Source organism: Triturus cristatus, chromosome 9 (assembly GCF_964204655.1).
Source record: "Triturus cristatus chromosome 9, aTriCri1.1, whole genome shotgun sequence".
Lineage (NCBI taxonomy): Eukaryota > Metazoa > Chordata > Amphibia > Caudata > Salamandridae > Triturus > Triturus cristatus.
In genome coordinates, this window is record NC_140592.1 from 646287099 (window position 1) to 646302235 (window position 15137).

Here is a 15137-nt window from a genome sequence, read left to right on the forward strand (position 1 = left end):
AATACAAGCGTCATGTTGAGACGACACGCATGGTTGAGAATCTCAGGCTTCAAGCCGGAGATTCAGAACAACATCTTAAATCAACCAGTCAACCCCGACTACTTATTCGGCCCTGACGTTGACACTACCCTCGAGAAAATTAAAAAAGACACTGACACTGCGAAATCAATGGGGGCTCTGCAGACGCAGTAGTTTCGTAGTGGCTCCTTTCGTCGCCCCGGGAATAGAGGAGCAGCTAGAGGCCAGGGGTCACAGCAGCAATACACTAAAGGGGGCACACAGAGTACCTACGATAAAACCAACAGAGGTGGATATCGTGGCTCCAGCACCAAGGGCAGAGGACGTGGTTACGGAAACACCAGGTTCTCACCCAAAAACAAACAGTGACGCCCTCTCCCTGCCCCCCGACCACATAACACCTTTCGGGGGGAGACTCCAGCGGTTCCTGTCCACGTGGAAAACCATCACCACAGACAGGTGGGTCAGGGACATTATCCAACACGGTTACTGTCTAGAATTAACATCCACTCCACCCAACATACCGCCAAAGCACCGTCCTATGTCCGTAGAGCACTTGGCATTATTGCAGCAGGAAGTGCTAAGTATGCTGCAAAAAGGTGCAATAGAGGTCGTGCCCGTCAACCAGCAGGGGACAGGGGTGTACTCTCTGTACTTCTTAATCCCAAAAAAGGACGGGTCGCTCAGACCTATACTAGACCTGAGACCCCTCAACCAATACATTCTCTCAGAGCATTTCCATATGCTCACCCTACAGCAGGTTCTCCCGCTGCTCAGTCAGGGAGACTTCCTAGCCACACTGGACCTAAAAGATGCATATTTCCACATACCCATACACCCTTCACACAGAAAATATCTCAGGTTCACTATTCAAGGCCATCACTATCAGTTCAAAGTTCTCCCCTTCGGAGTCACAACAGCACCCAGGGTCTTTACCAAGTGCCTAGCGACTGTGGCGGCACATCTACGGAGACAACACATTCATGTCTTCCCTTACCTGGACGACTGGCTTGTTCAGGCAAAGTCAGCCCAGCAATGTGCCAGCCACATGTCCCTCACCATTCACCTTCTTCACAGTCTGGGATTCTCACTAAATTACCCAAAATCACATCTCCAACCCGCACACGTACGACAGTACCTGGGCGCGACCATAGACACTCTGGCAGCCACAGCTCAGCCGAATTTAGTGAGGATCAACAGCATGCAACTGCTGATCGCAAAGTTCAAACCTCAACACTCCCTTCCAGCGCGAGTGTTCATGCAGCTGATAGGCGTGATGGCCTCCTGCATTTTCATAGTCCCGCACGCGAGACTACATATGCGCCCGCTTCAGGAGTGCTTGGCACGTCAATGGAATCAGGCTCACGGGCAATTAAAAGACCTAGTATTGGTGAGCGGTCGGGCATACAACTCTCTTCATTGGTGGAATCCACAAAACCTTTGCAAGGGCCGACCGTTCCAAGAGCCTGTTCCACAGATAATACCGACAGCGGACGCCTCTCTCCAGGGCTGGGGAGCTCATGTACTCACTTACACAGTGCAAGGACTATGGACAACGCAACAAAAGAAGATGCACATCAACGTTCTGGAACTGATGGCAATCTTCCTAGCCATGAAGGCATTCAAAGTACACTTGTGCAACAAAGTCGTGTTGATCCGGACGGACAACATGACTGCCATGTACTACATACAGAAGCAGGGAGGAACACACTCTCCACAGTTGTCTCATCTGGCTCAGAGCATGTGGAAGTGGGCCATTCAGAGGAACATATTCCTCATGGCGGATCACCTCCCCGGCAAGGACAACCAGATGGCGGATATGCTCAGCAGACACAGCCACCAGATGCACGAGTGGGAGCTACATCCGTCAGTTCTCCGACCGTACTTCCAACAGTGGGGTCATCCAGAGATAGACCTATTCGCCACAAACGAAAACGCAAAATGCCAAAGCTTTGCCGCCAGGTTCCCACATCCACAGTCACAGGGCAATGCGATATGGATGAACTGGTCCGGCAGATTTGCGTATGCTTTTCCCCCAGCACCACTAATACCTCTAGTGGCACGCAAACTGCGACAACACTCACTGACACTCATCCTAGTTGCTCCCACATGGGCGCGCCAACCATGGTACACCACCTTTCTAGAACTTTCCGTGGTGCCACATCAAAGGCTGCGGATCAGACCCGCACTTTTAACGCAGAACCATGGGGAGATTCAGCACCCAGATCCGCAACAGCTGAACCTGGCAATCTGGCTCCTGAAGTCTTAGAGTTTGTCTATCTAAACCTGCCACCTGACTGTATGGATATCATCAAGGAGGCCAGGAGACCCACTACCAGAGCTTGCTATGCGGCTAAATGGAAAAGGTTTGTCATTTACTGCAACAACAATGACATTAACCCACTGGACGCATCCATTCAAAACATCATCTGTTACCTCTTACACTTATACCGATGCAATCTGGCATACAACTCAATACGTATCCATTTAACCGCGATAGCGGCCTATCTTCAAAACAGGCAGAACCTCTCTTTATTCAGAGTGCCTGCCATCAAAGCCTTCTTGGAGGGACTTAAACGAGTAATCCCCCCAAGACACCCACCAGCACCCGTGTGGAATCTCAATTTGGTCCTCACCAGATTAATGGGTCCACCCTTTGAACCTCTCCATTCATGTGAGATTCAATTCCTCACATGGAAAGTAGCTTTCTTAGTGGCAATCACTTCATTAAGAAGAGTTAGTGAACTCCAGGCACTAACCATTCAAGAGCCATTCATACAGGTCCACGCAAACAGGGTGGTACTACGTACCAACCCCAAATTCATGCCCAAAGTGATATCGCAGTTCCACATGAATCAAACTATTGAACTGCCTGTTTTCTTTCAAAATCCACAAAAGGTCGCAGAGAAAATGCTCCATACACTAGATGTGAAGAGGGCCCTCATGTACTATATAGACAGAACTAAGGACTTTAGGAAAACAAAACAACTTTTCGTTGCCTTTTCTCCACAATACAAGGGCAACACCATTTCCAAAGCAGGGATAGCCAGATGGATCGTTAAATGTATTCAAATTTGCTATCAAAAAGCTAAACGCACATTAACGATTCCCCCACGAGCCCACTCAACACGAAAGTTAGGGGCGTCCATGGCTTTCCTAGGAAACATTCCTTTACAGGAAATATGTAGAGCAGCCACATGGTGCACTATACATACATTTACCAAACACTACTGTGTAGATGTACACTCAAAACAGCAGGCAGCTGTAGGACAGGCTTTTCTCAAAACTCTTTTTCAGACTGCTGCAGCCGGCACGGGTAGCCGCCGCTAATGGAGGAACTGCTATGTATTCTATGCACATATATGAATTCAGCAGCCCACATGCCTCGAACTGAATATGCTACTTACCAGTATGCATCTGTTCTTGGCATGTAGGGCTGCTGACATTCATATCGCCCACCCTCCTCCCCGGCGCCTGTAGCGGCTGCAGCTCTCAGAATTACTGTATAGCATGGTCATCACTTACTGTATCTACTCCATCACTGCCAAGGATGGAGAGGATGCCCATGCGCACTGTGGTCCGGGGGAGGAGTCACCTATCTCGTGATACTTCGGAGACTCTTCCAGGACAACAACGTGCAAACATCCGGACCCAACACTAGGCGGCGATCTATGCACAGATATGAATGTCAGCAGCCCTACATGCCAAGAACAGATGCATACTGGTAAGTAGCATATTCAATAGTAAATACCAGCTCACGTAATCGTATGTCCGAACGAGCTGAATAAGAAAGTCAAGGGGGTGAGCCCGGCCCGGTCTCCTTTGGCTCCTGAGGGCTACAGAGGGCCTGCCCTTTGCCCGGGCTTCGCCCGGCTCCGCCCGCGCGCCTCCCGCGACGCGGAGGGGCCTCTCCTTCTTCTGCGCCTCCGGGCGCGCTGGTGGGTGGAAGTCCGGCGTAGCGCTAGGCACGCTGGGAGCTGTAGTCCCCTCCGACTGCGGCCAATGGATTCCGATGGTGGCGGAGGAGGACCACAGCGTTGCCGCCCCAGGTGCAGTCGACGGTGCCCAGGTGAGTGTTCGTCGGTTTCACGCTCACAAACGTCTCCAAAATGCCCCCGCTCCACCGAGGGAGCCTCTCCTTTTTCTGCGCCTCCGGGCGCGCTGGTGGGCGGAAGTCCGGCGTAGCGCTAGGCACGCTGGGAGCTGTAGTCCCCTCCGACTGCGGCCAATGGATTCCGATGGCGGCGGAGGAGGACCACAGCGTTGCCGCCCCAGGTGCAGTCGACGGTGCCCAGGTGAGTGTTCGCCGGTTTCGCGCTCACAAACGTCTCCAAAATGCCCCCGCTCCACCGAGGGAGCCTCTCCTTTTTCTGCGCCTCCGGGCGCGCTGGTGGGCGGAAGTCCGGCGTAGCGCTAGGCACGCTGGGAGCTGTAGTCCCCTCCGACTGCAGCCAATGGATTCCGATGGCGGCGGAGGAGGACCACAGCGTTGCCGCCCCAGGTGCAGTCGACGGTGCCCAGGTGAGTGTTCGCCGGTTTCACGCTCACAAACGTCTCCAAAATGCCCTCCATTCAAGTTCAGGCAAATTGTGGACCAAAGTCTTGGGGGGATAAAAACTACTGCTGAAGGATTTCTCCTAGTCGGCCAATCTGCCCATGTCAGTTCTTCCTTTGCTGATCCACAAAGCCTTCCAGAATGAGCAAGCTGTCCCAGATATGCTGATTGACTACCAAGTCTTGCATTCTTACCGCAGACATGCACAAACCTAGTGTTGTTTTGGAGTGTGTATGAGTGATTTCATATTGCTTAATACACACTGAGTGAGCATAGTGACTAGTGAATTTAGAGCTTTGATTGTACATAGATGATACATGACTAGTTTATACTCTAGAATCAAATGATTTGATTTGAAAGTCTATTCAGCTATGCCATACGTTTCTAAGAATTAATAGGTAGTAATTTAAAAAGTGTATTGTACCACCAAGGAAAACAGCTCACATTTGAAACATCTGAGCACATATCACAAGCTTTAATTTACTATAGGAGGTAAAAAAAGATAGCTTTAACAATTAAAACCAATAGTAAGCTAGAAGTATAATTTGACGTTTTATGAAGGAAACCTCACCCAAACATGATCTTTTTGAAAACTGCCTTTTTGCCTCTTTTTCCAACGATTAGTTTTTGAGGGCAGACAGCAGGTATGAGGCTAGAAGTGAAGTTGCCATGGCCCTGTTCCTGACAACTTGTTATTCGAATATGAACAATTAAATAGAGTACTATTGTTTAAGGGCCACAGGCCTACACACCCCAAAAAATGTCACATGACTAGCTGATGTGGCAAGCCATTATTAAGCAGAATTTCATTCAAAATAACCAACCATCAAAATTCAGTCTGGCTGTGCATGTGGCTGCATTATTCATCATAAAAGCATATTTTAAGGGTTTTCGTTAAGCACTGGTATAGCTTTGTTCACGTGTTCAAACCCTTTTGTAAAATTTATTTTCATACGTACCACTAATGGAAGAGGTACGTACTGCAAAGAGAACTAGGACAGCTAAACTTTCCTGTTGCAATGGTGAGCATTGTGTGCTTGTATTGAATGAAAGCTTTTTCATAGTCCGAAAAGGGTGTGGTCTGTGATGATTGTGAACAGTGCTGATTGATTTTGTCTGAAAACTGTTGTTTTTTTAGCTGAAAAGTTCCAGCAGATATCTTGCACAACTGTTGCCTCCTCCTCCCAACCAAACATTATTGAGGTAGCAGACTATTTTTCACTTTAGTCTTCTTATTTTTTTCCCCACAGTTAAAGCTGAGACCTCATGAAAAGTTAAAGCTGCGCATGCAGAAAGCCCTAAACAAGCAGTGTAAGCCCCCAGAATATTTTGAATCTGCCAGTCTTTGTTATAATACAGCAGCATTTCTTAATCTACTCTTCTGCCTGTCTTTACAGTTAAGGCAGATAAACGAGCAGCTCAGGAGAAGATGATGCAGCAGGAGCATGAACGACAGGTAAGACTTGCTGTGTCTTTAATCTCAAAGACCTCTGCATAATGAAAATTTGCAATAGAATGTGGACATCCTGTGTAGCTGACTAGGTTCAGCAGGTAAATATATATATTTTCACTGAAGAAAACCAGGATTAAAGGGACGTTATAGTTAGGTGAAAATATCAGTTAAAACATACCATTTTAAATGAACAAAACCCCTGAAATGTACCAGTTATAGTTATCTCAAGTAGCTATACCATGCAGAGTGTTGTCATCAATGATCTCCTTTCAGAGATGGCAGCGATGTTATTAATGATGTAATCAAACAGGTCATGAGTGATGTAATATGGAAGGCAATAGACAGTGCATGGTGGGGGCGCAAGTTATAATTACTTTAGGGCACAAGTTGTAGTTACTTAAAATAACTGTAACTGCTGAATTTCAGTGGTTTTGTTAGTTTTGGATGGTACATTTTAACTGACATTTTCACCTAACTAAAACGTCCCTTTAAACTTATGTTTTTTCAGTTGTTCTCGAAGGTTTTTTTTTTTCATACAAAGTAAGGTATTATTACTATACCTAACTATAACTTCACTTTAATCTTTTTTTTTCAGGGAATTTTTACATTTTGTTAACATAAAGTAAGATGTTCATTGCCGTGCGTAGTGTGGGGTTGGGCACAAGGCCTGGCCACAGCAGGGAGTTGGGCGCTGCGGGGAATTAGGCTTAGAGGGGAATTGGACGCAGTGGGGAGTTAGTCCTATGGAATCGGGCGCAGCAGGAAGCTGGCCCCAGGCGGGAGTTGTGGATCAGGGTCTGACCAAGGGCCCAAGCATGGCTGACTGTATAACCATATAAAGGGTTTGATTTTATGTAAAGGAGACATATTGGGTTTGTCAAAAAGTCACAATTAGCAATAATCACATGTATCTTTCACAAATTCAAACATTGCAATTTTTATTAACAGTGATTGTCATAAAATATTTTGAATTAAGACTTTAAAAAACATAAACATGTCTTTGAGTCTTTTTAACATTTTTCAAGGCACATATCGCAATCATAAAAACAACCACTACAGGTTCCCACACTCCAGCTGAAGAGAGTACAGCTCTAGATCAGAGCGCTTTAAAGAAAATATGATAAGCTTGCCTTGCGTCATGTATTGAATGACCCAGGAGACATACTGTGTTTTTTTAATGTTGCTAGGGTGCTCCTGCTCAGCACCAGCAAGCCAGACAATGTGCATTTTAAAAAAGCCCTAGGGCATTATGGAACACTCCTTGCTAGGAGCAGTGAATAATAAATAAGTACCTCTTTCCACTCGTTGATTTATTTTTCCTCGTATTTTTATTTTATTATAATGGGTGTCGGGACACCAACCACTTTTTTTCGTTTGGTGTCGCACAGGGAACACCAGTGCCCCCACTACCCTGCCAGCAGTCCTGGTTGTGTGTATGTGTGTATGTATATATATCGACCAAAGTCTTTACATGAGCCACCAATGCCCTGATGCCCTGGTCGGCACCGAACCGCTGTAGAGGACACGCCTAGCCCCGCGTCGAAGGACTCATAGGCACAAATCCTTGCCCTCGAGCCGAGATTCAGAGTAGAAAACTCTGGTGCCGAAACATCACACATCTTAGGCACTGAAAGTAAGCAAATCTGCATCGAAAGCTACAGCACCGAAACCCTCTATCTCAAAAACCATTTCGGAGCCAAAACCACACAGCATTTTGAAACGCAAAGATGACACCGAAAATGTTGAACCTGTGCTTCAGCATTTGCAAGAACATCTTGAATGTAGTCAAAAAAAGATGGTGATATATCCAGATACTGGTCGCATCCTGACTACACCTCTTAGGTTAAAGAAAATGAGGCCAAAAGACATTGAAGTTTTGAAGAAGCTGTACACCCACCCTGCCCTCCAAAGCACACTAAAAGAGATGATAAAGTCAGCAGCCTACCACACATCAACCCATCATTGCCACCAGCTATGGCTCCATGGGCAGTTTCACCACAACTTTCACCGCCTGGGAGCGTGCGCACAAACACACATACATTTACACACGCACACATGTATACACACATTATACTCTCCGCAGGAGTCTATACATACCTTCCACCAGCAGGGGGATAATGACTCCATTACATCCCAGGACGGCCTATGGGAAACTTACAATACAGACCCGCATACTGATACTGATACAGATCCTGAGCTGTACCCAGCAAAGCCCTCTCCTCCAGATGATTCCACAACATAATATGATCTCATACACAGGGTCTCTAGCTACCACAAGGCTCAACTCCACACTAAACCATTGGAAGATGACTTCCTGTTTGAGACACTTACCGCATCACAAAGGTCAATCCAATATCTACCCGTGCTAAAGGGTATGCTGAGTCACACCCCGGGCATTTTCAAAGACTTTGTTAAGTCAAGGCTTATAGCACCAAAGGTTGATAACACCCCCTCCAAAGATAAAGCATAAAACTGATGCAACAGGAAGGAGAGCAGCGCAATCCGCAAACCAATGGAGAACTCCGTTGGGCTCCTGTCCCGCTATGACAGGCACACTAGGATAAAATGGAGGGGGCTTCTCCAACATCTCCCAGAGAAACATAAGAAGAGGTTATTTGAGATTGCCTCAGCAGAAAAACCAATTGCCAGCACCTCAATTAGATGTGCTTTTGATTCAGCTGACACAGCTGCCAGAGGAATTAATACTAGTTTGTTGATAAGACGCCATGCAATGCTTAAAGTTTCTGGGTTTAAGCCTGAAGTGCAAGAAAACCTACTTGCACTACCATTTGGTGGCGAGTACCTGTTTGGCCCTTAAATGGACTCCCTACGTGTCAAGAAAAGACAACGAAACAGCCAAGGCCATGTGATCATTGCAGACATCTGCATAAAGAGGTCCTTTCTAATTGCTCATAATATCGTGGAGCACCAAAACCCTCATCCACAGACATTATACCGGTGTCCCTAGTCACAAACCTCTTTGCCTAGGGGATACTATAGGGGTTTCTATAGAGGTAATAATTCTAGAGGTAGATGAAGGGGCTGGCTTCTTCAAGCCCTCCGCCACTACCACAAAGCCATGACCTGCCCTCTATTCCCCTGATCACACAACACCTGTCAGGGGACAACTTCAACAGTTCTTTGCTGTTTGGCGAACCATCACCTCCGACCAATGGGTGTTGGATGATATCCAATATGCTTATTGGCTGAAGCTTGCCTCCAAACTTCCCCTCACAATCACAAACTGTTCACATACCATCAGAAGCCGTTCAGGAAGGAAATCTCTACAAAAAAGGAACAATAGAACTTGTGCTTTTACAACAAGGCACAGGGGTCTATTGCTATACTTAATGCCCAAAAAAGACCAGTCTCTAGGGCCAGTTCTGGACCTAAGACCCCTAAACAGGTGTATTCTATCAGATGACTTTCACATGGTAACTCTGCAAGATGTCCTCCACTACTTCAACAAGGTGACTTCATTGCAGCATTGGACCTAAAGGATGCCTATTTCCACATACCAATTCACCCAGCAAATCCCAAATTCCTCAGATTTTGTTTCTAGGTCAAAGCTTTCTTTTGAGAGTTGCTCTATTCGGGGGTCACTACAGCTTTAAGGGTATTCACAAAATCTCTAGCGGTAGTCACAGCTCATTTGTGACGGCAAAACATACACGTTTTCCCATATCTTGATGACTGGCTGATCAAAAGCAAAAACTATCAGCTGTTTTCAACACACTCAAACAACAATAAACCTTCACAAACTAGGTTTCCCCATCAATGCGGCCAAGTCTCACCTGCAACCTCTGCAAATCCAACCTTACCCAGGAGCTTTACTCAATTCACACAGGAGTATAGCTTGCCAAAATGCAACACGGATTCAGTCCTTCCAAACACGTATTCCACTGTTTCAGCCTCACCACCATCTACCAGTGAGAACTGTTATGCATCTCTTAGGAACTATGTCATCATGCATAGTAATAGTAACTCACGCCAGACCCCGTATGCACCCATTGCAGCAATGCTTAGCAAGCCAATGGTCTTAAGCGGAAGGTCAGCTGAAAGATCTATTGTTGATCAGCCAACAAGCTTGCCACTCTCTGCAGTGGTGGAATTCCAACAATCTCCTCAAGGGACGGCCTTTCCCAGACTTAGGTCCGCAGAGTACTATAACAATGACACATCACTTACTGGCTGGGGAGCGCACTCACATCAGTTAGCTGTACAGGGTCACTGGACACCCAGACAGGCTGTTCTCCACATCAGTCACCTAGAGCTGGTAGATGTTCATCGAGCGCTGAAAGCATTGGTCCCTCACCTTGAAGGTGATCTTCATCAAAAAAGACTTGACTGCCATGTATTATCTGCAAAAACAGGGGGGGGCACCAAATCGCCCCAGCTATCTCACCTAGACCAAAATATTTGGACATGTATTCTCCAGCACACATTCACCTCCTAGTAGAGTACATAACTGGTGTGGACAACCAACTCTCAGATCTCTTCAGCAGGAGACAGCAACACGTTTGTGAGTGGGAGATCAACCCACATTTCCATTTCCCATTATTCCAAAAATGAGGTCACCCACGCATAGACCTCTTCGCAACTGCAGAAAATGCAAAATGCCCAAACTTTGCTTCAAGGTTCTAACACCCACAGTCCAAGGCCAATGCACTATGGATGAGCTGGTCAGAGATATTTGCATTCACTTTACCTCCTCTCCCACTGTTTCCTTTTGTGGTTTACAAACTTCAGCAGACTTCTCTTACCCTCATCTCAGTAGCCCCCACATGGGCCAAACAACCATGGTTAATCGCACTACTAGAACTATCAGTAGTCCCACTTCAGGTACTTCCCAACTGGCAGGGCCTTCTAACACAAAATCAGGAAGCAGTAAGACATCCAAATCCCAGATCTCTCAATCTTGCAGTTGGGCTTATGAGGTCTTGGAAGTCAGATATTTAAATTGACATCCATTCTATATGGATATTGTAAAAGCATCCAGAAAACCCACCACTAGAGCCTATTATGTGGCTAAGGGGAAACGCTTTGTACACTACTACCATTCAAAGGATATTAACCCATTAACAGCACAAGCTCAAGACATTGATTCCTGCAATGTTTACTAACTTCACGGTTAGCTTTCACTTTCTTAAAGATGCACTTAACTGCGTTTCCCACAGATCTACAAAATAGAGGTCATACCTCCATCTTCGGAATTCCTGTAATTAAAGCCTTTTTACAGTGCCTCAAAAGAGTTACTCCACCCAGAGTCTCTCCCACTCCAACTTGGATCTCAACGTTGTGTTAACAAGGTTAATGGGTCTCCCAGTCAAACCTCTCCACAAATGCCCCTCCTATTCCTTTAATGGAAAGTTGCATTTCTCATTGTAATCACTTCACTCAGACGTTTCAGTGAGCTTCTGGCATTAACTCAAGAAAAAACATTCTTCCAACTTCGTAAAACTAAGGCAATACTACGTACCAACCCAAAATTCATTCCAAAAGTGGTTTCTCAATTCCACCTGAACCTATCTATTGAGTTACCCATATTCTTTTCTCAATTTCTCAATCCGATTCAGTTGCTGAAAGAGTTTACACACACTAGATGTAAAAAGGGCAGCCGTACTATATTGATAGAACTCAACCATTCAGAAAGATAACAACTCAAGCCACACAATTGAATAGCCAGTTCCAAATTAGGATGTAAAATCCATACAGACTTGTTATGCAATAGCTAAATAAGCTCTCCGTACCACTCAAAAATTTTACTCCACTCTCAAAAAAGGAGCTAATATGGTTTTCTTCGGTTATATGCCCATGGCTGACATACGTAAAGCAGCTACATGAACTACTTTGCATACGTTTACCAAACAATACTGTGTAGATGCCATGGCCAGTCAACATGCCAGTGTATGCTAAGCGGTTCTATGCACATTATTTCAAGCAAATGCACCCCTCACAGGTTAGCCACAGCTTTGGCAGGAAAACTGCTTTACACTGTATGCTAAGCATGTGTATATACAGCCAAACATGCCATCAAACGGTGAATGTTACTTACCCTGTAAGCATCTCTTTGGGCATGTAGTGCTGTAGATTCACATGCGCCCACCCTCCTCTCCGGAAACCTTTTGGCGTTGCAACTATCTATATTACATTATATTTGCATGGTAATTTCACCAGGATACATCAATCTTAACAATCTAACAGTGGAGTTGAGGACCATGCGCATTGCAAGCAAGAGGATGAGTCACTACACCTCATGATTCGAAAGACTACTTTGAAGAAAAACAATTTGTACTTTTCCGAGCCCAACACTAGATGACGGACTTATGCTAAGCATGGGAACCTACAGCACTACATGCTACAAACAGATGCTTACAGGGTGAGTAACATTATATATAGGCACCCCTATAGGCCAGGTAACAGGAGGTATAGTTGGCCACTAAGGACGTTCTTGGGCGCCAACTACCCCTCCTGTTACCTCCAGTAAATCCCACACAGCAGAATTGCTGAGATCTGATAGGCCACGCCTCCTTTCTCCACCACTCTGCAAACGTGCCTGTTAGTTGGGGGATAAAGTCCCCTTGGCTTTAGAGGTACCTTTGGGGCTAAGAAGCCCTCCCGGTACCTCCTGTAAGTCCTGCACAGCGGAATTCCTGAGAGCTGGTCCAACGTGACTGCTTGTTTTGAAAAAAAACCTTCGAAATTCACTAAATAAACCAAAGGTTACAGGGACGTTATAGTTGGGAATTAACACTTAAAAAACCTTAGAAATTCACTGAAAAAAACAAAGGTTACAGGGATGTTATAGTTGGGGTCAGATTTTAGTCATACAAAACCAGACACATTCAGCTGTTTTAGTTATGTGAGTTAACTATAACTCACGCCCCCACAGTGCACTGCTTATGAGCTCACCTATTACATCACTCATGACATGGTTAGTGCCATCCCTGATGATCTCATCCAGTGACTGTTTTTAAAAAGTTTGAGTGTTAAATATATATATATATATAAATACTAAAGTGTATTGTTGAATCAGTGAATGCATGAGTATCTGTGAATGACTCAGCGTGTGCATGACTGACTGTTTAAGTGAGTGATTAGGTGTCTCCGTGAATGTATAGGTGAGTGACTGGTTGTGTAATGAGTGTATATGTTAGTTGATGTCTAAGTGAGTGTATGAGTGTGTTAGTGGGTACATAAATGGCTATATGGGTGATTGATTGGTTGTCTGACTACCTCTATGGTTGTCTGGGTGTCTGTGGGTGAGGAGATGTGTGACTACCTGTATGGATGAGTCAGTCAGTGGCAGTATGGGGTACTGTGTGCGTATCTGAGAAGCTGTATGGGCGAGAGAGTGTCTGTGTGGCTATGTCGGTGATTGAGTGCATGTGTCAGTATGAGTGAGTAACTCGGTATGTGAAAGGCAGTATAGGTGAGTGACAGAGTATATGAGTGACTATGTGTGAGTGAGTGAATATGAGAGTGGCTATATAGATGAGTGCGTGCTTTTGTCACTAACTGTATAGGTGAGTGAGTATGTTTTACTATTTGCATGGGTGTGTGTGTGTATATAACTGTTTGAGTAAGTGGCTGTGTGAATGACTGTATGGGTAAGTGTGTAGGTGTGCGAGTAGTTCTATGGCGGACTCCTTCCTTAATAACATCCGCCAAGAGCTTGAGCATTCACCCATCGATCAGGTGGATCTCAAAAACACACATCAAGCATCTTTATTACTGAGTTTAACCTGATCAACCAAATGGACCCAAATCATGAGGGCTTAGTCGAGAGAATACCTACGTTTAAGGGGGGAGGTCATAGTTCTATTATAGATTAGACCCTCGTTTCTTTTTGTTTATCCTTAGTCCTTTTAGAGTTTAATGTTTTATAGGGCATAATTTAAGCAATCATAATCACTTGATGGCTGTTTTTCTCTGGGATAAAAAATCTATTTTTATAGCACCTCTATATAAGGAGCCAATTTCTCCGACCGATCAGGGACAGGAGTCCGAATGGCCTCTATTGTCCCCTCAGACTTTGTCCATAACTTGGTTTCCACTTGCCAAGCTGATTTTGGAATGGAAGAGGTGTGGCGTAGCGGCCAGGGCGACTGACGATGGACGCTGGGGATCACGGTTCGATCCCAGGCACCGGCGGCAGGTCAGCCCAGCACCATGTGACTGGGCAATAGCTCGCTTAATCTTCCAGACGGCCCCCAGCGCCGGGAAACCTACGGGTAGGTGTGCGCTTTACAAATACTAGGATTATTATTATTTTCATTCATGTCTCAGAAGAGGAGCCGGCGCAAAGTATTATATCCTTCTTAAATATCAGAAGTTTATTAAAGCCGCTCTCTGTAAAGTAGGTGCCCCTCCTAGGACCCAAGTAGTTAGATGGTTCGATAAAAGTGCTCTAAAGCTCATGAGGATCTATGGAATTTTCTGCACGAAATACCCCGGTGCCAGGAGAAGGTTAAAAGAGCCAGGGCAATCTATAGCCCGACCTGTAAGGAGCATAAGACGCAGCTAAAAAAGGAGGCCTGGGATAATCTTTTGACCGCCAGTCTGCAGTGTGACAGTGCTGCCTTTTGGAGAGTGGTAAACTGTCCTCTTTTCAATAGCGACCAACTCTCTAACCAGGCATCCACTATTACACCACAAGCATGGGTTGAACATTTCTAGGGCATTTATAATCATGAGGAAGAGGTTAGTGAACAGAAGGGTAATAGGGATGGTGACACGATTGTTTTCGACTTGCCCGAGGTCATTGCAGCCATTTCCTGACTTCCCCCAATAAAGCTCCCGGGCCTGATGGTGGCTAGGGGACCTTTTAAAATCCTACATTGAGCTTTGGGCCCCTTTCATAACCTTGCACTTAAACTCAGCAGTCAATGGCCCCCTCCCATTTACTTGGACTCAATCAGTCATAGTTCCTGTTTTTAAAAAGGGAAGTAGGTCGGACCCCGCCTGTTTCAGACCCATATCTCTGATTGATTCAGAGGTGAAAATTATCAGCCAGATTTTGTTGAACCCTCTCATTTTGGGCTGAGGAGCAAGGCATTTTGTCTGGCCTTCAATACAGGTTCATGACAGGGCGGGGCACCATTGAGCAAA

At 45.6% G+C, this 15137-nt stretch overlaps 1 protein-coding gene across 17 annotated transcripts in view; it reads left to right on the forward strand.

Annotated features, from left to right (window-relative positions):
• CLASRP (CLK4 associating serine/arginine rich protein) overlaps positions 1-15137 on the forward strand; it is a 900118-nt gene that overhangs the window by 583351 nt on the left and 301630 nt on the right. For all 17 annotated transcript variants that reach the window (XM_085625696.1, XM_085625697.1, XM_085625686.1 and 14 more), the window contains 2 exons: positions 5824-5884; positions 5971-6029. In XM_085625696.1, the coding sequence (XP_085481822.1) occupies positions 5824-5884; positions 5971-6029 (120 nt within the window). The remainder of the gene's footprint in view (positions 1-5823; positions 5885-5970; positions 6030-15137) is intronic.